Below are 26,201 nucleotides of genomic sequence, written 5' to 3' on the forward strand. Positions count from 1 at the left end.
TACTTCTCTTCAGGTGTTTCCGGTTGGCAACCACTCCCTTCCCCTATATATGGTCACACTTCCCAATAGAGGGTGCCGGTTATTCTGAATTCATTCTGAAGCTAGGCCTGAAGGTGGAAGGAGCTGCTGGAGCTCTTGTTGAAGTGAAGTGTAGGCCGCAGTCTTGGTGGTGTGAAGCTGGACTTATCCTTTTGTTGTTTCCCCTGTCTGTCGTACCTTTCCCTTCATGTTGTATTAGTGCAGCGGTGTAACTAGTGTTCCTTACCTGCCAGCTCACTAGTCATGGTTTACTGCAGGGTCTCTCAGGTCTTGAGGTATCCTTCTCGGTGACAGGTGAGGAACCTGTATAAGGACTTTCTAGGAGTGCAGGGTTCAGCTGCAGGTGAGTGCAGGAGGTATCCCTTCTTCCCCCCTTCCCTAGCACCAGAGACCACTATTGCTTATCAGAAGGGAAAGAAGGTAATCCAGCTCAGCTGTGGCAAGGTCCGACATGCAAGGATAACACTCTGGTAGTGCAGGGATCCAATAGAAGAAAAAAAAATAATCCAGCTTCCGGAATAACGTTACCTGTGTTCTTTGTCAAGCCTTAGGCGTTCGAAACGCGTTGCCACACATGGACTCCCTATTTTGTCCCTTGTAATGACAAGTATTTTTACGTCCTTTAAAATAAAGCTTGCACAAGATTTTATATTATTCCGGAAGCTGGATTATTTTTTTTCCCACTATTGCTTACATTTCCCCGTTCTTCCTCTTGTCTGTTGTGGTGTAACTCCTATTAGCTGTGTGTCTCGCCTGCACGCCGGACCTTCCCCAAGACCTGTCAGTCTAGGGGAGCAGGGACCGGCCTTGGACTAGTCATCAAAGATACATGGTCCCTGGCTAGCCTTTTCCAAAGTTTTTTTCATAATATACACAACCAGTGTCTGATTCCTGCTGCCTATGTTTGCATTGTATAGATACTTAAAGAAGCTTCATAATAATAATTGATGGCATGCCATTAAGACATGCCGAGGTGAGGGGTGTAAAGAGGTATGGAAGCATTTGCACTAGAGACTAAAGTCTATATCACAATTTTACCCAATGGCATTGTGAAGCCCCACAGGTGTTGTGTCGGTGCATTACCTTCAGGGACTCCACATGGATGGAACAGTCTGGTCACAGGTAGGGAACCTTCTCTTTAGGATTTTCGTGACGCCACTCTCGGTATTGCGGTCAGGGTGACTACCACTGCAGATTAAGGGGTGCCTGGGGGTGCAGTCAGTTGTAGTGGCCTCCCGAGAGTGAGGCAAGCTCCAGGGCCCTGAGTAAGTGTGTGGAACCACAAGGCGCAGAATGACTCAAACACAGAAGCAGAATGTCTTTCAGGGGTTTTACTCACATTAGGTGGCAAGGTGAGTAACCCGGGCATAGCTGGGATGAACCAGGCTGGAACCAGGAATCCTTCCGGCTGGCTGATGAGGGTGACTATCAACTCGCCTTCCTTAGCCCTTTGTGTTTTTGTGGTGACCCCGACTTGAAGTCCCTATGGGGGTCACCCAGGGGAGTTGCTGCTGCCTGTTCCCCCCTCGTTTCGGCCCGTTTGCTTGTATTCTGGAGCAGGTCACTGCGGCTACTTGCCTCTTGTGAGCTATGGGCCCTCACTCTGCTATGTGGCTGCGGACTCGTGGTGGTTGTCTTGGGGGTTTGAAGTGCCCCCTCAGGCAGGTTTGGCAGAAGAAAGGTGAATCTATCTCTGCAGTGGGACCTGTTACCCCTGTGGGCCTGGTACCTCCCTGGCAGTCCCCTTACTCTGCCACCACTTTGCTCTCTCTAGCCTTGGGTGGATTTCGGGTGGCACTACCAGGTGACCGATCTCCCCTGTCGGTAGTCACTACGCAGACACTGTTAAATGCCCCAGCTCCAGGGTCCTCTTACTGCGACTGCCCTCCCTGAGCTGCACACTCTAACTAGCTCACTCGTGGGTCCTGCACGTCTGCTCCCTCTGAGCTCCACTTCCAGACTCCTCACTCCTCTCTACTTCCTCTCCCCACTGTGCCTGCCTACGCCACCTAGCAAACAGGCTCTCTACCACACCCCTTGAGTGGACATGGAGGCCACGCCCCCTCCTGGATTTCCTAGGGGTCCTCCCAAAGGTAGATGTGTGAGACCTGATTACTATGCGCCTGTGTAGTCACACCTCGGTCAGCCTTCTGGATTACCTGTATTGCACTGCCCCCAGCATGGGTGCAGTACTCAGTGGTGCCTGACCAGGTCAGGGGCGCCACAGCATAAAGAGGAAAGAAAAGGGGACACAGCTGCTTTCTTCCAGAGACAGTACCACACCTGTACTTAGATGGTATTGCAACTCATCTCAGTTGAAGTGAATGGGTTTGAGCTGCAATACCAGAAAGAGCCTGTAAATAGGCGTAGTGCTCTTTTTGGAAGAAAGCTGTTATTTGTTTATAAGAACAAATAAAAGGGATTGGACAGGAATTGAACAACATTGGTACCTTTTTTTTTTCTCTTTCACAAACAGCGCCACACCTGTACAAAGGTGATATTGCAGATTGGATTTATTGAAGTAAATTGGGCTGAGCTGCAATATCACATACAACCTATGGATAAGTGTTCAATTTTTGGAGAAAAGCAGTTTTCTTTACCACTTTTCTTTGCACTTATATAAAAAGAAGAAACAGCAGCGCAGGAGACAGGTAAGTATAAAAATTCTTTTTTTTTTTTTTACGTGACGTGTTTTCTCCGATACGTGTCACACTGATGTTAACCGTATCACATCAGTGTGCGGGCCGTGTGACACCCATGCTGCCGGAGAAAATGGACATGTCGCTGTGTGGAGCACACAGACATGCGTGTGCTCCACATGAGCACACAGTCTGTGTGAAAATACTCATGTGTGCGCAAACCCATTGAATTTAATGGGTCGACATGTATCCATGTCTCCGATATATGTTTAATTGGACACCACACATGCCTGAAAAACGGACGTGTGAAGGAAGCTATCAGGGGTGTGTCACTTGTGACTGACTGTCATGTGGTTTCTGGCCATAGAAGGTCACAGTGTCTGGCTGCGGAGAAAGCTCCCTGACTTTCCATTGTTGCTGCTGTCAGTATTCATTGGTATAGATATCTTTCCTGCTGGATTCATCTCTGTCCCCTTTGGACCCTGCAGGAACTTTCCTTCCACCCAATAGTTGATTGTAAGTATTTCCTTGATGTTTAAACACCCCTTCCTTCCTTGGACTGGTGCTGGTGATATTTTCAGTTCCTTCAAGCTGAGGTTGCAAGCAGGTGGCTTGTACTCCTCTGTGGTATCATTGCTGAAAATTCTGCTGAACTCCTACCTGAGTCATCTATTAATATATAGTTCATGCATTTTCCCCGTGTGTGTCCATTGTGTCTTCCATAATTGTTTAGTGGGATTGACTAAGAGCTCATCCCATCTGTTCTCTATTTAGGGTCCAGCACTAGGGATACCTAGTGTCAGGTATCCAGCTCGGCACATAGGTGTGAAACCTATCTAGGGTGGTGAGGGACCCCAGGAACCAGCACTAGGGTTACCTAGGGTCAGGTATCCGGCTCGGCACATAGGTGCAGAACCTATCTAGGGTGGTAAGGGACCCCAGTAACCAGCATTAGGGATACCTAGGGTCAGGTATCTGGCTCGGCACATAGGTGTGGAACCTATCTAGGGTGGTGAGGGACCCCAGGGACCAGCAGTAGGGATACCTAGGGTCAGGTATCCAGCTTGGCGCATAGGTGCGGATCCTATCTAGGGTGGTGAGGGACCCAGGAACCAGCGGCAGGTTTGGTCAGGGGTCACCATCCCCCCCTTCCCTAGACACAGGGTTTCCCTTACCTTTTGCCGTGTGCTTGGTACATCCCCGTACCTAGCGTGACAGAGGTGTAAGGGAGATCAAACTGATAGAAAAGAAACTTCCTTTTTCTTTTTTTTTTTCTACAGTGCTGGCCAAAAGTATTGGCACCCCTGCAATTCTGTCAGATAATACTCAGTTTCGTCTTGAAAATGATTGCAGTCACAAATTCTTTGGTATTATTATCTTCATGTATTTTGCTTGCAATGAAAAAACACAAAAGAGAATGAAACAAAAATGAAATCATTGATCATTTCACACAAAACTCCAGAAATGGGCCAGACAAAAGTATTGGCACCCTTAGCCTAATACTTGGTTGCACAACCTTTAGCCAAAATATCTGCGAACAACCGCTTCCGGTAACCATCAGTGAGTTTCTTACAATGCTCTGCTGGAATTTTAGACCATTCTTCTTTGGCAAACTGCTCCAGGTCCCTGAGATTTGAAGGGTGCCTTCTCCAAACTGCCATTTTGAGATCTCTCCACAGGTGTTCTATGGGATTCAGGTCTGGGCTCATTGCTGGCCACTTTAGTAGTCTCCAGTGCTTTCTCTCAAACCATTTTCTAGTTCTTTTTGAAGTGTGTTTTGGGTCATTGTCCTGCTGGAAGACCCATGACCTCTGAGGGAGACCCAGCTTTCTCACACTGGGCCCTACATTATGCTGCAAAATTTGTTGATAGTCTTCAGACTTCATAATGCCATGCACACGGTCAAGCAGTCCAGTGCCAGAGGCAGCAAAGCAACCACAAAACATCAGGGAACCTCCGCCATGTTTGACTGTAGGGACCATGTTCTATTCTTTGAATGCCTCTTTTTTTTTCCTGTAAACTCTATGTTGATGGCTTTTTCCAAAAAGCTCTACTTTTGTCTCATCTGAACAAATAACATTCTTCCAAAACGTTTTAGGCTTTCTCAGGTAAGTTTTCGCAAACTCCAGCCTGGCTTTTTTATGTCTCGGGGTAAGAAGTAGGGTCTTCCTGGGTATCCTACCATACAGTCCCTTTTCATTCAGTCGCCGACGGATAGTACGGGTTGACACTGTTGTACCCTTGGACTGCAGGGCAGCTTGAACTTGTTTGGATGTTAGTCGAGGTTCTTTATCCACTATCTGCACAATCTTGCGTTGAAATCTCTCGTCAATTTTTCTTTTCCTTCCACATCTAGGAAGGTTAGCCACAGTGCCATGGGCTTTACACTTCTGCATGACACTGCGCACCGTAGACACAGGAACTTTCAGGTCTTTGGAGATGGACTTGTAGCCTTGAGATTGCTCATGCTTCCTCACAATTTGGATTCTCAAGTCCTCAGACAGTTCTTTGGTCTTCTTTCTTTTCTCCATGCTCAATGTGGTACACACAAGGACACAGGACAGAGGTTGAGTCAACTTTAATCCATGTCAACTGGCTGCAAGTGTGATTTATTATTGCCAACACCTGTTAGGTGCCACAGGTAGGTTACAGGGGCTGTTAATTACACAAATTAGAGAAGTATCACATGAATTTTCAAACAGTGCCAATACTTTTGCCTACCCCTTTTTTATGTTTGGTGTGGAATTATATCGAATTTGGCTTTATGACAATTTTTTTTATTTTTTTTTCATTGAAGACAAATTAAATGAAGATAATAATACCAAAGAATTTGTGATTGCAATCATTTTCAGGAAGAAACTGAGTATTCTCTGAGAGAATTGCAGGGGTGCCAATACTTTTGGCCAGCACTGTATAAGGCATTACCCATTTTTTAAAAATATCTCAATAACAATTATTCGCTCATCACCCCGGGGAACTCGTGACGTTACGTTAATCCAATCGTGACAAAGAAGGATTCCTATAATGCATTGAGCTTTTAGCCTTTTTTTGCTTAAAAAAAAAAAAAAAAAGAACCTTCCAAATCTCCAAATCTACAGAGAGAATTTCGCAGCTTTCCTGGCGAGGGAATCAAAATTAATTGTACTTAAAAAATGGCCCACATCTACTTCTAACCTGCGATGAGTAAAAATGTTAAAGGAATACATTTGGTTCAAGTGAAATTTATAGGCAATTTGTTAAAGTAGGAGCGCCCATTAGAAGGTGCATTAAAGCCATATTGGTTTTAATATGCCACTCAATAACTGGAACAGAGGTTACAAATGCAACTTAACCTCCATTAAGAATATTTTTGAAATGTTTTAATTTAGAATTATTTGGGGTGTATACTAATAAATATGACAACAGCCTGTGCGTGTGTGTGTTTTTTTTTTTCTCCCTTTGAAATTTCGCCCTTCCCTCGGCGCAAAGTAACCTCCTGACATTTTAAGCAGGCACTTAATCAGCAGCGGCTGTAAGAAAGCCGAGGAGTGGAGTCAAGATTTCTCCAGACCGGTGTCCCACCCCCCCACCCCCACCCTGTCCTTGAAAGCGGAAGACAAAGGTTTATCCCGGTCGTCTGTACTGCAAAAATCATCTCATTTAAATGTGAAAGAGGATGCCAGGGGGATCCTCGATAATTGCAGCAAATTCACAGAGGATTGGATCTGTAGAGGGCATGTGCCACATGCCGTCCAAATGCATGATTATTACGGATGCAGCTGATTGTCGTTTGCGCAATTCATTGCATTTTATTTTTTAAAGAACTACTTTTTTTTACAAACAGCGCCACACCTGTCTGCTGGTTGTGTTTGGTATTGCAGCTCTACCCCTTTTCACTCAATAATGCTAAGCTGCAGTACCGGACACAATCTATAGACTGTTGGGGCGCTCTTTATTAAAACAAACAGACAAGTAGGCCAACGCCGACCCCAGCCGGGTTCTCGATGCTTGACAAGTCTCACACTATGTACAAACCTGTCAATCACCTGGAGCAAGGTGGGGAGAAGTCGGGGAGGGAAGTGCCAGACTTGTTTCATTTTAGGATATGGTCCCTGGCCGGATCATCAAACTATGTTCCATGGGATTGCCTGCCATACAAGGTAATCCTGTAGCCATATTGGCTACTGGCATTATTGTGATTGACCTGCTTCATCGCGTCATTGGGTCTTATATGAAACCTGGTACTAATAGGCTAAGAAGAACCAAGGTGTTATTTGGCCCTTCCCATCCTAAAATTACCAGTCTGCAGTCACCCTAGAATTTGCACTTCCATTACTTGTGCCAATTCTGGTGCTTCGCCCCGACTCTTCCCGATTGCCCTGGTGCATTGGCAAACTGGGTAATATATTTGGGGGGTTGATGTCAGCTGTAAATTGTCAGCTGGCATGAAGCCAAGGGATAGACATAGATAGGCATCTATTAGAGACCCCCATTACTAATCCAGTAAGGGTAAAGGGAAAACAACACAAACATAGAATAAAAAATTAGTTTATTTGAATCAAGACTCCGCCATACTGTATCTCAATCACTAGCTTATTATTTTAAAAAAAATCAAGTAAGCTCTGACATAATCTATGGTGTACTGATGTCACCACGTGCCTCGAATCAGTACTCCAACTTATGGAGCCTCGTTCAGAGAAGAAGGCCTCATAGGTTGGTATACCAATTTGGGAAACTTTGTGGGACCAGTTTGCCATGGCTTATGTTGAAGCTTTGTGGATTTTTCTGAAATAATTAAATTGGTGAATGAGGGATAGTGTGGGGGAGCCTTTATTCAAATGAACTATTTTTTTCTCTGTGTGTCTTTTTCTTTACACTGATGGCGTTAGTTTTGGGGGTGTCTGATAGAAGCCTCTCCATTACTAAAACCTGGGCTTGATGTCAGCTGACACTACACAGCTGACATCAACCCTAAAATATATTTACCCCTATTGCCACCACATCACAGCAATTGGGAAGAGCCAGGCAAAGTGCCAGAATTGTCGCTTCTAATGTTATGCGTCAATTCTGGGGCGGCTGTGGGCTGCTATTTTTAGGCTGGTAAGGGCCCAATAACCATGGACCTTCAAAGCCTGATAATATCAGCCCCCAGCTGCGTTACTTTGGCTGGTTATCAAAAATAGGGGGGACCATAAGCCTTTTTTTTTAAATTTTTTAATTTTCTTTCCAACAGCCTCCCGAGAGTCAGAGATAAATCCAGGCATCTTCCCTATTCTGTTTCCATCCATTTGAGTGATTTTTCGACTTTTCCAGCTCTCCTAGGGAGGTGTGCTGAAAAAGTACTTACGTTATTAATTTCCATTAGATTTGGTACTGAAGTTGAGGCCATCCAAATGTCCGACCTGCTTGAATCGAGTAACGAGCACTCGAGCAGTTGAGTGCTCTCTTATCGCTAATTTATAGGAATGTTATATTATTATTATTATTATTATTATTATTATTATTATTCAATAAAATTATTACATACATAAAATAATGATAGATAATGATAATTGATAGATAATTATTTTCAACTAATCTGAGCATAAAGATAATATCAATACTAAACTTATTAAAATGTTTCTTTTGCGCAATACAACTTTTTTTTTAATTGCCCTACATACAGTAGATTTCATGAGAACAAAGCACGAACCGGGGATCTTGAAGCCAATAAAATAAATTACCTGCTTTGTCAAACATTTTCTGTTGGCGATGATATTGTAAACTCCTGTTGAGTGACTTTGCAAGATGTCACTTTCTTGAAAACGCTGGCAAGCTCAGAGCTTTCTGGTCGACTTGTACGGTCGCCAAAATGGAAAGAAACCTACTTTCTGAAGTTGGACTTCCAGAATTTGTACATTCTTCGATAATAAAACATTTTTCTTTTCCTAGTAATAATTCTGTGTTGATTTCTCCAATATTCGGAGTTAACTTTATTACTTATTCATTGACTACATTTGCTATAAATCATTCGGTCTTAGATCCTCCTCAATAGAGGTCTATCTTTGTATTTGGCACTGCAACAGGCCAGTGTTATTATGTCACCATTAGCATAACATATATTTAGCCCCATCTTACCCTAAAGGCCCCGTTACATGCATCGATTTATTGTGCGATCGCATGAGCAATTGCACCCGCCCCCACCGTTTGTGCGACACGGGCAATTTGTTGCCCGTGTCGCACAAAGTCGGTAACCTCCTGTCACACGTACTTACCGTATTTTTCGCTTTATAAGACACACCGGATTATAAGACGCACCCCCAAATTTGGTGAAGGAATAGAGAATTTGTTTTTAATAAATGGGGTCCGTCTTATAATGCCAGTGTCCGTCTAACAAATCATATAGAGTATATGTCCCTCATAGCCCCCCCATCCTAAAATTAGCCCCCTTCATCTGGATATGGCCACCTTATATTGAATATAGCCCCCTTGTGCTGGCACTCGGCCCCCAGTGATGTAACATGTCCCCTATTGCTGGCACACATCCCCTGTGGCTGGCACATGGCCCCCTGTGGCTGGCACATGGCCCCTATGGCTGGCACACGGCCCCTATGGCTGGCACACTGCCCCCTGTGGCTGGCACACACTGCTCCCTGTGGCTGGCACAGACGGCCCCCTGTGGCTGGCACACACTGCTCCCTGTGGCTGGCACACGGCCCCCTGTGGCTGGCACACACGGCCCCCTGTGGCTGGCACACATGGCCCCCTGTGGCTGGCACACACTGCCCCCTGTGTTAGATATCGCCTCCATGCTGCTGCTTTTAGTAAAATAAACTCTTTCCTTACCTTCTCCAGCACTGTGCTCCCTCGTGTCCCCCTCCTTGGGGTTGAGCTCTGGCCTCCTGCCTGCATTTCCTGGTTCACAGTTCCGGTCATGTGATCGGCACAGCAGAGTGACATCTCTGCGTGCATGATCACAGCACCAGGAGGGAGACCGGGGAGACACGCTGGAGGGGGTAAGTAAAGAGTTTTTTTTATTTTACTATAGGCAGCATCATGGGGGCCATATCTAATAGAGGGGTGCATGTGCGATCAAAGGGAAACACAGGCAGATATAATATGCACAGCTCCCCCAGCCCGTCACCGCGGTGCGGTTTCAGCACCACAGTGATGGACAGTGGCTGTGCATATTATATGAACGGGACCAGGAGATCAAAGGCTCCCTCCCGCAGCTTCACCAGTCTCCACAGCAGCCCCCAGCACCGCTCCAGAGCGGGTACCTTCCAAACGACCTCGCTACCCATTCAGGAACATTCTATTCCTGAAGGGGGAGGGACGTTCAGCGTCACAGTGACGTCACTAAGCGGCCGCCCAATAGAAGCGGAGGGGCGAAGATGAGCGGGACGTAACATCCCGCCCACCTCCTTCCTTCCGAATTGCTGGTGGCCGCAGGTAAGCTGCAGTTCGCCGATCCCCAGGTGTCACACGGAGCGACGTGTGCTGGCTCGGGAACGATGAACAACCGGCGCGTGGAAATTGAACGAGTTTTTGAAAATGAGCAACGCGTCAACGAGCAACGATAAGGTGAGTATTTTTGCTCGTTAACAGTCGCTCATAGCTGTCATACGCTACGATATATCAAACGATGCCGGATGTGCGTCACGGAATCCGTGACCCCCCGACGACATGTCGCCTGATATATCGTAGCGTGTGACAGGGCCTTTAGACCTGCCATTAAAAGACAGTAAGGGTCAATGTGCTACTTCCAACCTTTTGTTTGTGATGAAAGTTTACATTCCACAAAAGATCTTAAAGTTGTCCTTGTCTGGTTTCTCTAGAGACTTTCCTTCTAGAGAAGGTTCCCCATTATGGTACCAGTCTTGGTAACCAGAACAGAAAAGTTTAGGGGTTTGCATCACTCTTTACGTCTTATGACATTTTGGAAAAATTCCTATTTTTTGTTTGCCAGCATTGCAGTTCTTCTGGAAAGACAACCACAAGCCTTTATCACCCAGTAACCTAGATACTCCCAATACAGAGAGTAAAGGCCCCGTTACATGCAACGACATCGCTAACGAGATGTCTTTGGGGTCACGGAATTCGTTACGCACATCCGGCCTCGTTAGTGACGTCGTTGCATGTGACACGTACGAGCGACCGCTAACGATCAAAAATCCTTACCAAATCGTTGATTGTTGACACGTCGTCCATTTCCAAAATATCGTTGCTGCTTTTGGACGCAGGTTGTTCATCGTTCCTGAGGCAGCACACATCGCTAAGTGTGACACCCCAGAAATGACGAACAACACCGTACCTGCGTCCTCGGGCAACGAGGCCGGCATGTCCTTCATGCGGCTGCTCTCCGCCCCTCCGCTTCTATTGGACGCCTGGCATGTGACGTTGTTGTGACACCGCATGAACCGCCCCCTTAGAAAAGAGGCTGTTCGCCGGCCACAGCAACGTCGCTAGCAAGGTAAGTCCGTGTGACTGGTACTAGCGATTTTGTGCGCCACGGGCAGCGATTTACCCGTGACGCACAAACGATGGGGCAGGTGCTTTCACGAGCGACATCACTAGTGATGTCGCTGCGTATAAAGCCCCCTTAACTATACAGAGGAAGAGGAGTATCAAGGTTTAATTCCATGTAGAATGCTCTTACATCATGCTCTGGAGGAAGCAAAGAGGCAACTTCCAAGGTCCCTGTATTATGGTGCAATGGGTGTGTCACGTGTGACAGAGAGTCATGTGGTTTCTGGTCATAGAAGGTCACAGCGTCTGGCTGTGCAGAATGCTCCTTGATTTTCCATTGTTCCTGCTGTTAGTATTCATTGGTATAGGTAGCTTTCCTGCTGGATTAATCTATCTCCCTTTTGGACCCAGCAGGAGCTCGCCTTCCACTTAGCTGTTCATTGTCAGTATTCCTTTAGTGTTTAAATACCCCTTCCCTCCTTGGACTGTGCTGGTGATATTTTTCAGTTCCTTGAAGCCTAGGTTGCAAGCAGGTGGCTTGTACTCATCTGTGGTATTGTTGCTGAAAACTCTGCTGAACTTCTACCTGTGTCATTTAATCATACGTCGTTCATGCTTTTCCCACTTTGTGTCCTTCTTGTGTCTTCTATAGTTGTTTAGTGGGGATGACGAAGAGCTCATCGCATCCGTTCACTATTTAGGGCCCAGCACTAGGGATACCTAGGGTCAGGTATCTGGCGCGGTGCATAGGTGCGGAACCTATCTAGGGTGGTGAGAGACCCCAGGAACCTGTGGTAGGTTCGGTAAGCGGTCACCATTTTCCCTTTTCCTAGACACAGGGTATCCCTTCCCTTGCGCTGTGTGCTTGGCATTTCACCTTACCTAGCGTAACATATGGCCACCCAAGGACAAATCCAAAAACAAAGCATAACACCAAATAAATACAGACGGTAGAAATTTTTTTTTACATTTTTCCACTGAATATAGATCCCAGATAAGAGATCAGAAATAAATACTTCCCTTAAATACAGATGCCAAACAAGACTACCAACTATATACAGATCTCAGCTCAAACTCTCTAGATGAGTACATCACCCAAAACAAAGACAGACACAAGGCTAAATCATTAAAAAACAGACCCTGACCATGTTTTAATATGTATCTATCTTACATTATATCCTAGAATATAAATAAATACTCTTTATGGTTCCGCAGTGACTACCAGGGTTCCCCCAGGTAGAAGGAAGCTCACGGCGAGCACTGCAATCTACAGAGTTCACAGGGAACATGATTTAACTGTGAGCCCTGGTGCAAGGAAAAGGGAAGTAGGGTCACCTCCTGCTACTCTCCAGAGGCTGATCCCCAAGCATCCTTATACGGGTCCTTCCCCCCCGTCTCCGATCACATGCCTAGGCCTTCACTTGCCCTGTACTCACCCTGGCTAGTGAGAAGGCCGGTGAGAGCATTAGTCTCACCACTACAATCAGGGCTGCCACTAGGAATTTCAGGGCCCCATACTGGCAAAATTTTCAGGCCCCCTTGGGACTCCACCCAGGCTCCACCCCTCAAACCTCCTACAGTCTAACTCTTGGAAAAACATGTGTATATATATATAATATATAAAGCTGAGTGTACATGTGTATGTGTGTATGTATGTGTGTATGTGTGTATGTCCGCTAAAGGAATCCGCACCGTCACATTTACAATCACGAAATTTTGCACAGAGACCCCATGTGACTCAGGGAACATCATAGACTATGTTTTGACAGGAAAATTTAACCCCGCGCTTTACAGTTACTCTCTAAAAAAATTTCTCTATTAAACTGAATGGAGGTGGGAGCTAGAGACTATTAATAGAAACTGTCAGTGGTTGCTATAAGAACAAAATAAACTGTTAGTATAAGAAGCTTATGTGTGAGGTAATAAGATGTCGGTGGGGAGACGGATAGAGAGACAGACAGATAGAGAGAGAGACAGAGAGAGACACAGACAGAGACAGATGGGCAAAGAGACAGATCTGGAAAGAGACAGCCTTGGAAAGAGACAGCCCTGGAAAGACAGACGGGCAAAGAGACAGACGGGCAAAGAGACAGACCTGGAAAGAGACAGACCTGGAAAGAGACAGCCGGGCAAAGAGACAGCCGGGCAAAGAGACAGACGGGAAAGAGGCAGATGGGGAAAGAGGCAGACGGGGAAAGAGACAGATGGGGAAAGAGACAGACGGGGAATGAGACTGACAAACAGATAGAGACAGATCGACACAGAGAAAGACAGAGACACAGAGATAGAGACACGGAGATAGAGAGAGACAGACAGAGAGACTGATACAGAGAAACTGATACAGACAGAGACAGACAGCAACTCAAAGAGAGACAGTTACTACCCCAGGCAACGCCCGGGTACTTCAGCTAGTGTGTATATCTATAAATATATAAATATATATATATATATATATAAATATATATACACACATATATATTGATATTGATGTGGCTCCTCACAACTGCTTTTCTAGGTTTGTCTTGTCTCAGTTTGGAGCGCAGTCAACAGGTTGGTAAATCATATACATCATGTAGGAGACGCTGAAGGCACATACATCATAGGAGGGGCTTGGGGCATATATATACTCATCACAGGAGGGTCTGGGGGCATATATATACATCACAGGAGGGGTTGGGGACATATATATATACATCACAGGAGGGGCTGTGGACATACACACACATCACAGCAGAAGAGGCTGGGGACATGTATCTACATCACAGGAGGGGCTGGGGACATATACACTTAACAGGAGGGGCTGGGGCTCGAACAGTACTGCTGGTCACGGCCAGCACTGGCGGTGGCACGGACAACACTAGAGGGGCACAAACAGGACTGGAGGACATGAATAGGTCTGAGGGAGCACAGACAGCATTAGGGGGTGTGGCACACAGCACTGGAGGGAGAGTGGCTCACAGCACCGAGAGGTAGGAGGGTCACAGCACCAAAAGCAGAAGACTCACAGCACCGGGAGGCAGGAGGCTCACAGCAGAGAAGCAGGAGGCTCACAGCACCGGAAGGCAGGAGGATCACAGCAGAGAGGCAGGAGGCTTACAGCACCGGAAGGCAGGAGACTCACAGCACCGGGAGGCAGGAGGCTCACAACACTGGGAGGCAGGAGGCTTACAGCACCAGGAGGTAGGAGGCTCACAACACCGGGAGGCAGGAGGCTCACAGCATCGGGAGGTAGGAGGCTCACAGTACCAGGAGACAGGAGGCTCATAGCACCGGGAGGTAGAAGGCTCACAGCATCGAGAGGTAGAAGGCTCACAGCACCGGCAGGCAAGAGGCTCACAGCAGGAAGGCAAAAGGCTCACAGCAGGAAGGCAGGAGGCTCACAGCAGGAAGGCAGGAGGCTCACAGCAGGAAGGCATGAGACCAGGGACCGGAGGTTCCCCACCCCTGATATAGCTGAAGCAAGAAAGGGGCTGAGGTCGGCGGGCCTGCGGTCAGCCCCGGGCAGAGATCAGCGCCCCCACCCCCCTGGGCAGAGATCAGCAGGTTAGGATCAGTGCCCCCCTCCCCGAGCAAAAATCAGTGGGCTGGGATCAGCACCTCCCCGGCAGAGATCAGAGGGTTGCGATCAGTGCCCCCCCCTCCCTGAGCAGAGATCAGCGGGCTGAGATCAGTGCCCCCCCCCCTGGCAGAGATCAGCGGGGCCCCCCTCCCCCTGCCGACCATCTTCAGCTTGCAGCACTTACCTGTCCAGCTATCTCCGCTGGCTGCCGCGTCTCCACCACCTCCGCGTTGTCTACAGCACTGTGATGAGGCGCAGAGTGATGACCTCATCACATTGGGCTGCGGATGACGCGCTGCCTCCCTGCTCCACTTGCCTTGCTTCCGGCCACATGGCTAATTTGCATGCGATGCCCTAGAAGGGCTTCGCCTGCAATTTAGCCGTGCGTGCAGTGGCTGAAACGACACGGGCGGGCCCCTCTGCTGCGCCTGTGACTGGGGTCCGGTGAAGAGGGGTGCCTGGCCTGTTCGGGGCTTAACAAAGCTAAGTAATTACCCCGAGCCTGTCCAGGCCCCCTCTCTTCACTGGGCCCCCTACACCAGGCACAGTGGTAATGCCCTGATTGCGGCCCTGACTACAATAATACAACACAAGGGAAGGAATACAGATGGGGAAAACAGACACAAAAGGAAAACACTCCAAGCTCCTCCAATCCTACAGTGCAGCTAAACACAACAGCTGCAACTGTCATGATTCCTCAGCTTCTTCCAGAGACTGTCTCCTTCCAAAGTGGTCAGCATAAGAATGGAGATTCTATCACTGGTGACAAATGGTAAGACACTGGACTTTTTATACCGAAGGGTATTGTAGTGGTCACAAAAGAGCTAAACCTGGAATTAAGGCTACAAAGGATAGCCAGATAGGAAAGAGTCCTTAACCCCTACAGCACTAAAAGCAAGTAGATTTCACTCAAATACAAGTAGTGAATCTGAGAGCAATAAGGTGTTGTGATATTCTGATCCCAGACTCGCCAGAGATCTTCCTAGAATGGGATACACTGATGACACTTAAGCACAAATCCCCCAGACCAGTCCACTTCAATATATGCACTTTAAAACACAGACCACCCAAATAATTACTTACCCCTAAACTCAGAACTCAATAAATCCAGTACCCTAAAAAACAGACACCAGACTAGACTAAATAATTAAATTATTTTTCCTCTTAAACACAGACCATAGGGCCCCTACATTCTTACCTGTTTAATACTAACCCCTTCAACACAGACCCTCCAAATAAAAACCACTGACACCAGACAATATGCCTTACATTCAGGCAACAAACTCTCTACATAAATACTTACCAGTTAAAACACACAGGCATACCTACAAAAATCCTGACCAGACCCCTCAACACAAAGATCAGACCTTATCAATACATACTTCCCTAAATACAAATACCAGACTAGACCCTCAAATAAATACAGTCCCTCTAAGCAGATCCCAAGCAAGATATGACTCGCCCACCCCAGGGCTATGGGACACCCGGTGCCGGGCCGGACTAGTCCGGGGGACATCAGTGGTGGCGGGGCCCGACTCCGTGGCCCTGGTGGGTGTCAGTTAAATATGGCTGATGACTTGGGGTTTGTGTTCGTGACGCCACCTGTGGTATGCGGCTATTAAGCCGCCGCTGCTGTGTGAGGCCTCCGGGGTGATGATATGGCAGCAATGGTGGTACTGCTCCCCACAGGTGGAGCGGTGCCCCGGGGACACTGTTGGTGCTTATTCGTGTCTATGCAGAGAAATAACTGAGGCAACACCAGGGGTGCAGTTTCAAGGTCTTTACTCACAGTTCTTGTCAAGGCCTGCAGGAGCCTTTGGACTGCTGGGACCACTGTCAGGGACCTCCGCCGATCCCGGGTAGATCTGGGGGTTGATGCCAGTGCACCCCTCTAATTGTGTCCTTTCTCAGCTGACTTCACTGGCCACCAGCTCTGAAGCTATCTGTGGCCTTGGAATCCCTTCGTTCCCTGCTTGGTGTCACCTGGACCCTCCGAGTCCCAGGGTCTTCACCAGGAAGCGTCACTTTCTTCTTTCTTTAGCTCCTGCCTGACTAGAGCTCTTCTTCTACTCTCTGTTTCTCTCCTTCTCTGTTGCTTTCTTTCTCTGTTGCGGACACTCTGAGCTCACAGAGCTCCTTTCTCTTTCACAGCTACATGCTGGCTCCTCACTCTCTCACTCTCTGAGGTAAACTGAAACTCTGACCTTCCTCTCTGCTCTACACTCGGCTGGCTCTCCCCACCCCCCGGTTGCTAAGCTACCACCCTATGGGAGCAGGGATGGGTCTTACGACCCCTCCCAGCATGCAGCATGGGAGGGTTACTGCCACTATCCCTTGTCCCAGTGTGTGCCTAGCAATGGGTGTAGTGCAGTTTTACCTGTGAACTGGCATGTACCCCTTTCCTTACCCAGGATGGGACATCACACCTCTGACTGGGGTGCAATGTCTCTGTGGTGACAGAAGCCTCAGGGGCGCCACACTCCCCCACAGCGAATCCCAGCACGTCCTCAGGCTGAAACAACAAAAACAATGGAAGAAACTGCAAAATTTTGTTATGCATAAAACATTAAAACTTTAGGACATTACATCCCTTTATGGGAGGCACATAAATAACACGTTCACCGGGGACCACATTCCAGTCCAGTGGCCCGGTAACACATAAACAGGGGGGGGGTCATCTTCAAAAAGAACAGGGGACAAGGATTCAGGACTAGGGTGTCATCTTCGAAAAGAACAATGGGCAGACATTCAGGGGCTATGTACTGTCCTGACTCCATTAACTCCTTGTCGTCCTCCACCAGGGGCTCCGACCCTTGATGGCGCCCACTGGGACTCTGACCCAGCGACGGTCAACAAGTCAGACAAGGTCCTCCTCCTTCCACCTCTTGTGCTGGGTGGCATCTCCTGGAGAACTTAGGGACGTTCAACAAAGGCAGGAAGCATTATTTCTGGAGCAGGTCCTTTAAAACTTTCAACTCGGACGTTTAACTTCAGGGGTTATATACAGTTCAGCATCTTCTTTCCTTCTTCATTACTTGTGAGGATAGATGCGGGGGTCCCACTCCGGCATTGCTCCAGGCAGCGGGTAGGCCGAGGAGATCATCGTCTGCGTCTCCTGAGTGCTGGTCGCTGGCCTACTACGGGGCGCTGCAGCCTGGGTAGGAGTGGGGCTGCTGCGGGGTGATGGTATCGGAGCTGCGTCCTCCTCTGGATGTTCAGGGGTCTGCTCTTTAGCCACAACAGTTGCTGGGATAGACGGCGTTGTGGCCTGGTCTGATCTGGCCGGATAGGGTGTTTCTGCGCCGGACGTCTCAGCAGGGACTTCAGTCAGGTTCGCAGCATGGACCTCAATGGGCATCGCAGCAGAGACTTCAATGGGCATCGCAGCAGAGGCCCCAGTCGGGATCACAGCAGGGATCGCATTCGGGATCGCATTCGGGATCGCACTCGGGATCGCACTCGGGATCGCAGCGGGGATCGCGGCGGGCATCGCAGTGGCCTCTGGTAGTAACGCCGGCGGGGTCAGCACACCCGATCGGGCAGGGGCAGTATAGGACTCACCCAGGGTTAAGCCGGAGATGCTCTGCAGCAGGATCGCCATCGCTGGTGTGGGCTCCGGATGGTTGTGGGCAGCACCTCCACACAGGCCTTTCTGCACAGACACCTGCAGCTTCCTCATGGCCAGCACCATCTCCTTCCCCCACACGGCTGTATCCCGTCTGCTCTGCTCGTTCATCCTGTCAGCCGTTCCCCCGACTTCAGCCTCCAGCTCAGTGGCGGTCACAGGCCTGATCCAGGTGAGCTCCTCCTGGCCTCCGCTTGCAGGAGCCATCTTCTTTCTTCCTCCATACAGCAGCATTCTTAGCGCGCCATTTTTCTCTCCTCCGCTCTGCATAGCGGGCACTGCTTCGCGCTCTTTTGCCAAGACCAAGGGGGCGGGGCTTCTCTTCGCGCCCTTTCTTCTGACACGCCCCCCTTCTTCCCGCTCTCAGCAGCGCTAATGGCGGCGGTTTCCACAGTAAAACACACAGTCTTTTTAAAGGCACACAGTACCCGGTGGGCGCCGGGCACGAGATCCTGTTCGTGACGCCAAAATTGACTCGCCCACCCCAGGGCTATGGGACACCCGGTGCCGGGCCGGACTAGTCCGGGGGACGTCAGTGGTGGCGGGGCCCGACTCCGTGGCCCTGGTGGGTGTCAGTTAAATATGGCTGATGACTTGAGGTTTGTGTTCGTGACGCCACCTGTGGTATGCGGCTATTAAACCGCCGCTGCTGTGTGAGGCCTCCGGGGTGATGATATGGCAGCAATGGTGGTACTGCTCCCCACAGGTGGAGCGGTGCCCCGGGGACACTGTTGGTGCTTATTCGTGTCTATGCAGAGAAATAACTGAGGCAACACCAGGGGTGCAGTTTCAAGGTCTTTACTCACAGTTCTTGTCAAGGCCTGCAGGAGCCTTTGGACTGCTGGGACCACTGTCAGGGACCTCCGCCGATCCCGGGTAGATCTGGGGGTTGATGCCAGTGCACCCCTCTAATTGTGTCCTTTCTCAGCTGACTTCACTGGCCACCAGCTCTGAAGCTATCTGTGGCCCTGGAATCCCTTCGTTCCCTGCTTGGTGTCACCTGGACCCTCTGAGTCCCAGGGTCTTCACCAGGAAGCGTCACTTTCTTCTTTCTTTAGCTCCTGCCTGACTAGAGCTCTTCTTCTACTCTCTGTTTCTCTCCTTCTCTGTTGCTTTCTTTCTCTGTTGCGGACACTCTGAACTCACAGAGCTCCTTTCTCTTTCACAGCTACATGCTGTCTCCTCACTCTCTCACGCTCTGAGGTAAACTGAAACTCTGACCTTCCTCTCTGCTCTACACTCGGCTGGCTCTCCCCACCCCCCGGTTGCTAAGCTACCACCCTATGGGAGCAGGGATGGGTCTTACGACCCCTCCCAGCATGCAGCATGGGAGGGTTACTGCCACTATCCCTTGTCCCAGTGTGTGCCTAGCAATGGGTGTAGTGTAGTTTTACCTGTGAACTGGCATGTACCCTTTTCCTTACCCAGGATGGGACATCACACCTCTGACTGGGGTGCAATGTCTCTGTGGCGACGGAAGCCTCAGGGGCGCCACAGATCCCTTAATAAACCCCCTAAACCTTGATACCAAACACTTACACAGAATAGCTCACACCCTTCTATGGAGCTTTGGCTTTGGGACCTGCTGAGACCTTTGAAGGTCCTTCTACAGTCTACTGTCTACATTTTCAATCTGTTACTCTAGTATTCGAGGTTGAACGCCGAGTGCTCTATTGCTTTTCTCCTCTGGTTGTCCCATATCTTTCGTAACTCAAAGTGCTCTAATGATGTCCGGTCATCAGGTTTTTGGAATACGACCAATGGCCAAGATACAAGGAACCAGGAGCCAGACAGAAGTAAAACCAGGCTATGCTGTACTGATAGTCCATGAATAAGGAAACAGACCAAATTTTTATAGCAAACCAAATGGCGCCAGTGATGATAGTACCATACAGAACGAGACTTCACATTCATGTTGACTGTCCATCTTTGTCCAACACCCGCCCAACAATGGTTTCCCGTGTCATCTCTTCCTCCCGTGATGAAGATTCTCAGTCATTCAGATATATTTTATCTGCATATATGTAGGTGTTTATGTTTTTTATATGACCACATAAATAAAGCGTCTTTTCTTCATAGGCTTTCATCTGTCCAGTGACTCCGGATGTGGGCCGTGCATCTGTCACCTCCATGGTTCCATTAATGCCACCTGTGATGACATCAATGGGCAGTGCTACTGTCGTCACTCTTCAGTTTCTGGCCGTAAATGTGATCAATGCAGAGAGACATATTTTGGATTTGATTCAGATACAGGACGGTAGGTGCAAAACGGATGTTGTTTTTCTAATTTACAATCATGTTGGTGAAATTAGGCTTCGTCTGTTTATCATTGCTCTATTTAGAACAACGAAACAGAACAAATAAATGGACTTGGAGTCCTTAGAAGCAAAAGGGCCCATAGATTTATATTGGGTTTGTCTGGTCTCCATTTATTGTTTATTTTTAGAATGGAAAAAAAATTATGTCCTGTAGGAAGAGCTTTTGCTTACGTCTTAAATAAATAAACAACAAACAGGAAGAAGATGAACCCCAAATCAATAAACGGACCCCACCACTTCCATTTCAAACTGTAATGAACTGGATTGTGAATCTGCTTATCTGTTCAGTTTATTTTTCATTATGTACCTGATAAATGGAAAGAACGAATGGTCATGTGAACAAGGCCTTACCCTGATGCCACAACATAAGGCAGGAGGGAGTTTAGACCGTGTCTGCCTCTATCGTTATCTACTGTATGTATTCAAGAAATCTATCCATCCATCTATCTATCTATCTATCTATCCCTCTATCTATCTATCTATCTATCCCTCTATCTATCCATCCATCTATCTATCTTTCTATCTATCTATCTATCTATCTATCTATCTATCTATCTATCCTAATATCTATCTATCTATCTATCTGTCTGTCTGTCTGTCTGTCTGTCTATCTATCCCTCTATCTATCTATCTATCTATCTATCTATCTATCCCTCTGTCTATCTGTCTGTCTATCTGTCTATCTATCTATCTATTCCTCTATCTATCCCTCTATCTATCTATCTATGTCTCAATCTTTTGAAAGGTTCATTGTTGGAACAAAAAGTCACTTACTAAGGAGGCATGGAATAAACAGTCACACTTTTACCTAGATTTAATGGCTGTGCTGCTTTCCTTTTGTTTTTCTATATTTTATGGTTTGATGGTTGTTCTGTCCCCACTTAAAGGCGATGGAAGGCGCATAGTTGTGAGAGGTTGTGAGAATCTTACCTTCGTTTTTCCTATAGGTGGGGCAGACAGGACCAGAGCGCTCCAGAGTGAAACATGCACATGCTGAGATGAAACAATGGTGGTTTATTTTCTCCAAAGGTTAGGACATGCAGAGTGCAGTAATCCAAGTACTTGGCATTGTAATTTTCTAGTGATGCTTGCCTCTGTAGCTACTACGTGGTCAGAAGACTTTGCTCCTAGTAGCTCCAATAAGGGATGTTGTTCTCACAAACTCTGGTTTGGAATGAACATACCAGGATGTGATGCAAGAGGGTCATCAGACACTCCCATGGGCTGGACAAAAGAAACAGAGGAGCCGAAAGGTCTGACCAGTAGATGGCAGCAGAGACAAGCATGAAAAACATTAAATAACAGTGTTAACTAAAACAAATAGAAACAGCACACTCCCCGTCTGAAATTCACTTTGGGGATTTCACTATTAAGTCTATAATACAACCTGAAAGGAAAGGCATGTTAAATGAAAAAACAAGCTCAATTGAGTCCAAAACAAGAAGGATGGCTCAAAGTTCAGGTCCGGTAGCGTTCATCCTGTAGGGACGCTCTCTATGGGCAAAAGCAAATCAAGTTCGTGGATTGGCCTTGCAAAGGTCTTCGTCTCACCCTTTCTGATGACCTTTAGCTCCACCTTCCGAACATTGCCGTCCTGACTAGGCAGTATCCTAGTAATCAGTCCCATAGGCCCGTTAGTCCTTTCTGTGGTCTGATCTTTCATGAGGACTAGGTCTCCTTTCTTGAGGTTCGGCTTGGGATGTCGCCACTTCTTTCTTTCTTGAAGAATGGTGAGGTATTCCTTCCTCCATCGGTTCCAGAAGTAGTCAGCCAAGTATTGAACCCGTTTCCAGTGTTTTTGATAAGTGTTCACGTGGGTGAACTCTCCGCTGGGCATTACCGCGTTGTCAGTTTTTTGGGTAATGAGAATAGTAGGAGTTAATATGGTTGGTGTTTCTGGATCCATGGTCACCGGCACAAGGGGTCGTGAATTGATAATGGCTGAGACTTCAGCTAAAAGAGTGACTAGAGTCTCATGTGTGAGTCTTGAGGAATTGACGTCCATTAGCATGGAGTTCAAGATGTTGCGTGAAATCCCGATCATCCTCTCCCAGGAGCCTCCCATGTGAGAACTGTGAGGGGGATTGAAGATCCAGGTGCAACCTTTCTCTGCCAGCTGATCTTGGATAGGTTTGGTGTCGATGTTCAGTTCTCTACATGCACCGACGAAGTTGCTTCCACGGTCAGACCACAGCTGTTTCACTGGTCCTCTGATGGCAAGGAACCTTCTCAAGGCATTGATTAGGCTGGAGGTATCCATGGACTCTAACACCTCAGTGTGAACGGCTCGAACACTCATGCAGGTGAATAACACAGCCCACCGCTTGCTGTTTGCTTGGCCTCCGCGAGTTCTGCGTGTGGACACCATCCATGGTCCGAAAACGTCTAGGCCCACGTAGGTGAAAGGTGGCTCTGTAGAAAGTCTGTCTGTAGGCAAGTCAGCCATTTGCTGGTACAGTTGTTTTCCTCTCGCTTTACGACAGTGCACACGATTGTGTAGTATTTGTGCTACACGGCTCTTCATCCCAATAATCCAGAGGCCTGCAGACCGTAAAGCGCCCTCTGTAATTTGCCTGCCTTGGTGTTCAGTCTTTTCATGGTGGTGTCGGATCAGCAAGACTGTAACATGGTGTTTGTTGGGAATGATGAGAGGATTTTGTTCTGCAACTCCAAGATGAACCTGGTTCAAACGACCACCAACTCTTAGTAAGCCGAAACTGTCGATGACTGGGTTTAAATTGGCGAGAGGACTTCTTAATGGAATCTGCTGTTTGTTGTATAAACACTTCAATTCTATGGCGAATTCACTCTGTTGGAGGTGGCGTATTATGAGGGACTCGCTATAGGAGATGTCCTCAGCAGAAAGGGGTTTGTGGCAGACATGCCAGCGATGACAGTCTTTGTTTTTAAGGTCCGTATGATAGCATCTGGCGATGGTGCACTAACCTAGCGACAGTCCTGACGAGCCTCATCCAGCTGGAGAAACGTTCAAACCGTTGGCAACCGAGGTTGGAAGTTTTTTCTGCACTGGTGACCAGGGTATTGACTTCAGCTCGGACATCTGGATCATTGTCTGGATCTAGGATGCTGAAGGCTTCCTGGACACCTTCTTCTGACTGTCTCAGCAGGAACTCTGGACCTGTAAGCCAAGAAGAGTTAGCAAAAGAACTTATAGACGTAGGTCTAGTTGCGTGATCTGCTGGATTCAGTTCAGATGGTACAGGTTCTGCTAGGTTGTTGCAGACTTTCTTGTCCATAAAGGCGACGCTGTGTTCTCTCATTTCAGGCTTGCTGTTCATGGAACGCTGAAGAGAGTTAAATCTGGTCTGAGCTTGATCTCGGTTGTTTGGGAGTATTACCCTGGTAGATCGGAAGGGTAATGGAGAGACCCAGTGGTTGGTTTTGTTTTTAGAAAACTCACAGTCCATTATTTCGATGAATTCTCTGTCCTCTACTGACAAGGCTACTTTATCGTCGTCCTTGGTTGTGTGAAAGACTGATCTTCCCAAGTTGTCGATATGCAGAGAAGAAGCGATGTCAGGTAGCTGTATTGTGTCTGGAGACTTCTCTTTCACTCCATAGTGATGATGACATGGCTTTAAGCAGGTTGTGCGCCCATCTCCATGCACTTAAGTCTTGAAGGAGTCAATTTCTGATCGATTAGCGCACACATTTCCTATGACTACCCATCCCAAGTCCAGTCTCTGGGCGTACGGTGCATAGTCAGGCCCATTACACTGCTGTCGCACCTTGTGTACCCTTAGATTGTCTCTGCCGAGCAGGAGTAGAATCTCTGCGTTATTGTCCAGAGGTGGGATAACGCTAGCGAGGTGTCTTAGGTGTGGTTGATGAAATGCAGCTTCTGGGGTAGGAATTTCATTCCTGTGGCTGGGTATTTGGTCACATTCAACGAGCGTTGGTAGAGGTATTTCAGTCTTCCCATTGATAGGAGAAGCAATGAATCCCTGGGCTCTTCTGCCGCTAGTCTCTATGCGACCCGAGAAGGTGTTCAAGGTGTAGGGTTCTGATGGTCCATTAATTCCGAAGGATTCAAAGAATTTGGTTCCTGCCAGGGACCGGTTGCTTTGGTCGTCTATGATGGCATACACCTTCATTGCCTTTTCTGGATGTCCCTCGGGATAAACCTTGATGAGGCATATTCGGGCACAACATTTCTGTGTTTGGCCCTCTCCACATACCTCTGAGCATGAGCAGGAGACGGCTGTGGTGGTGTCAGTCTGATTCTTGGACTCCCCGCCATGACTTGGAGTGGGAGTGGTGGTGACTGCCGCCGGTGTGTCTCTAGCTAGCTGGGTTGGATGCATGGCTGAAACGTGTTTTTCACTATGACACTCCTCACACTTGATGATGGATTTACAGTCCTTGGCCACGTGCTCAAGTGATGCGCAGCATTTGAAACAGATCCCAAGCTCTGTGAGGACTTTCTTGCGCTCCTGTAGGGTTTTGGATCTAAACCCTCTGCACTTGTTCAGTGAATGCGGTTTTTTATGGATGGGGCATTCTTGATTGAAAGACTTATCTTGTGATGAGATGGTGTACTGTTTATCTGTGCGTGCTGCAGGTGATGGTAGCTCAGTCTTCCTAACACTCACAGTGTTCTTAATGTCTCTGCGTTTGTGCATGGCACCTTCATACCTTGATGATGATGTTGCAGCTGCCGAAGTGTTGAACTCTAGGAAGTCGAGGCTGGGGTCGTTCCTCATCTGGGCCTGCTCGTCGATGAACTTGCAGAACTGAATAAATGGGGGAAAGGTGACGTCATGCACTCTTTTGTACCTTGAGACTGACGTTGCCCATTTCTCCTGCAGACTGTATGGCAGCTTCACAACGATTGGGTTCACTCCATGGGCTGTATCCAGGTAGCACAGCCAGACAGACGAGGGTCTCTTTTGGTGAGCTCCAGCTCCATGAGCAGATCACTTAAGTCTTGAAGCTTGTGGACTTCTTTAAGGTTGATCTTTGGGATGTCCTGCAGTCTCTTGAATAGGGCTTTCTCTATTGCTTCTGCGCTGCCAAAGGTGCGTTCCAATCTTTGCCATGCAGCAGCGAGACCTGCTTCTGCTTGTCCCACATAGACGGTTCTGAGGCTCTTGATACGGTTTGTAGAGCCTGGGCCCAACCACTTGATCAGGAGGTCGAGCTCCTGTTCTGCAGTGAAGTTGAGATTGGCGATGGCTGCCTTGAAAGTTGCTTTCCAGGCCCTGTAGCTCTCTGCACGATCATCAAATTTCGTGAGACTAGTGTTGATTAGCTCTCTGCTCACCATGAACCTGGCAAACTCAGACATATCTGATTTTTCACCACTTGTTGCCACGACGACTCGTGATGCCCCTGGGGCGTATGGGCTGCCTGGCGTGAATGGATGAGATGTTCCCGGGTAAAATGACGTTGCTGCAGGGTTGAGCTGTGGTTTAGCCTCTGTAGATTCTGATGACCGCTGCTTGAGCTGTGGAAGTGGGTCAGGAAACACTTGGTTGCCATCTTGCCATGGTGACTGTGTTTGAGAGGGCACCTCTTGGTGACTGTTATTAATTTGCTCGGGTGCTTTAGGTGGCACTGGCACTGGTAGAGGT

At 48.0% G+C, this 26,201-nt stretch overlaps 1 protein-coding gene across 1 annotated transcript in view; it reads left to right on the forward strand.

Moving 5' to 3' along the window:
* The window catches only part of USH2A (usherin), a 1,098,211-nt gene that overhangs the window by 180,411 nt on the left and 891,599 nt on the right, over positions 1-26,201 (forward strand). Inside the window, exon 13 of the mRNA XM_075339131.1 lies at positions 20,369-20,546. Coding sequence (XP_075195246.1) covers positions 20,369-20,546 — 178 coding nt within the window. The remainder of the gene's footprint in view (positions 1-20,368; positions 20,547-26,201) is intronic.

Source organism: Anomaloglossus baeobatrachus, chromosome 3, assembly GCF_048569485.1.
Source record: "Anomaloglossus baeobatrachus isolate aAnoBae1 chromosome 3, aAnoBae1.hap1, whole genome shotgun sequence".
Taxonomy (NCBI): domain Eukaryota; kingdom Metazoa; phylum Chordata; class Amphibia; order Anura; family Aromobatidae; genus Anomaloglossus; species Anomaloglossus baeobatrachus.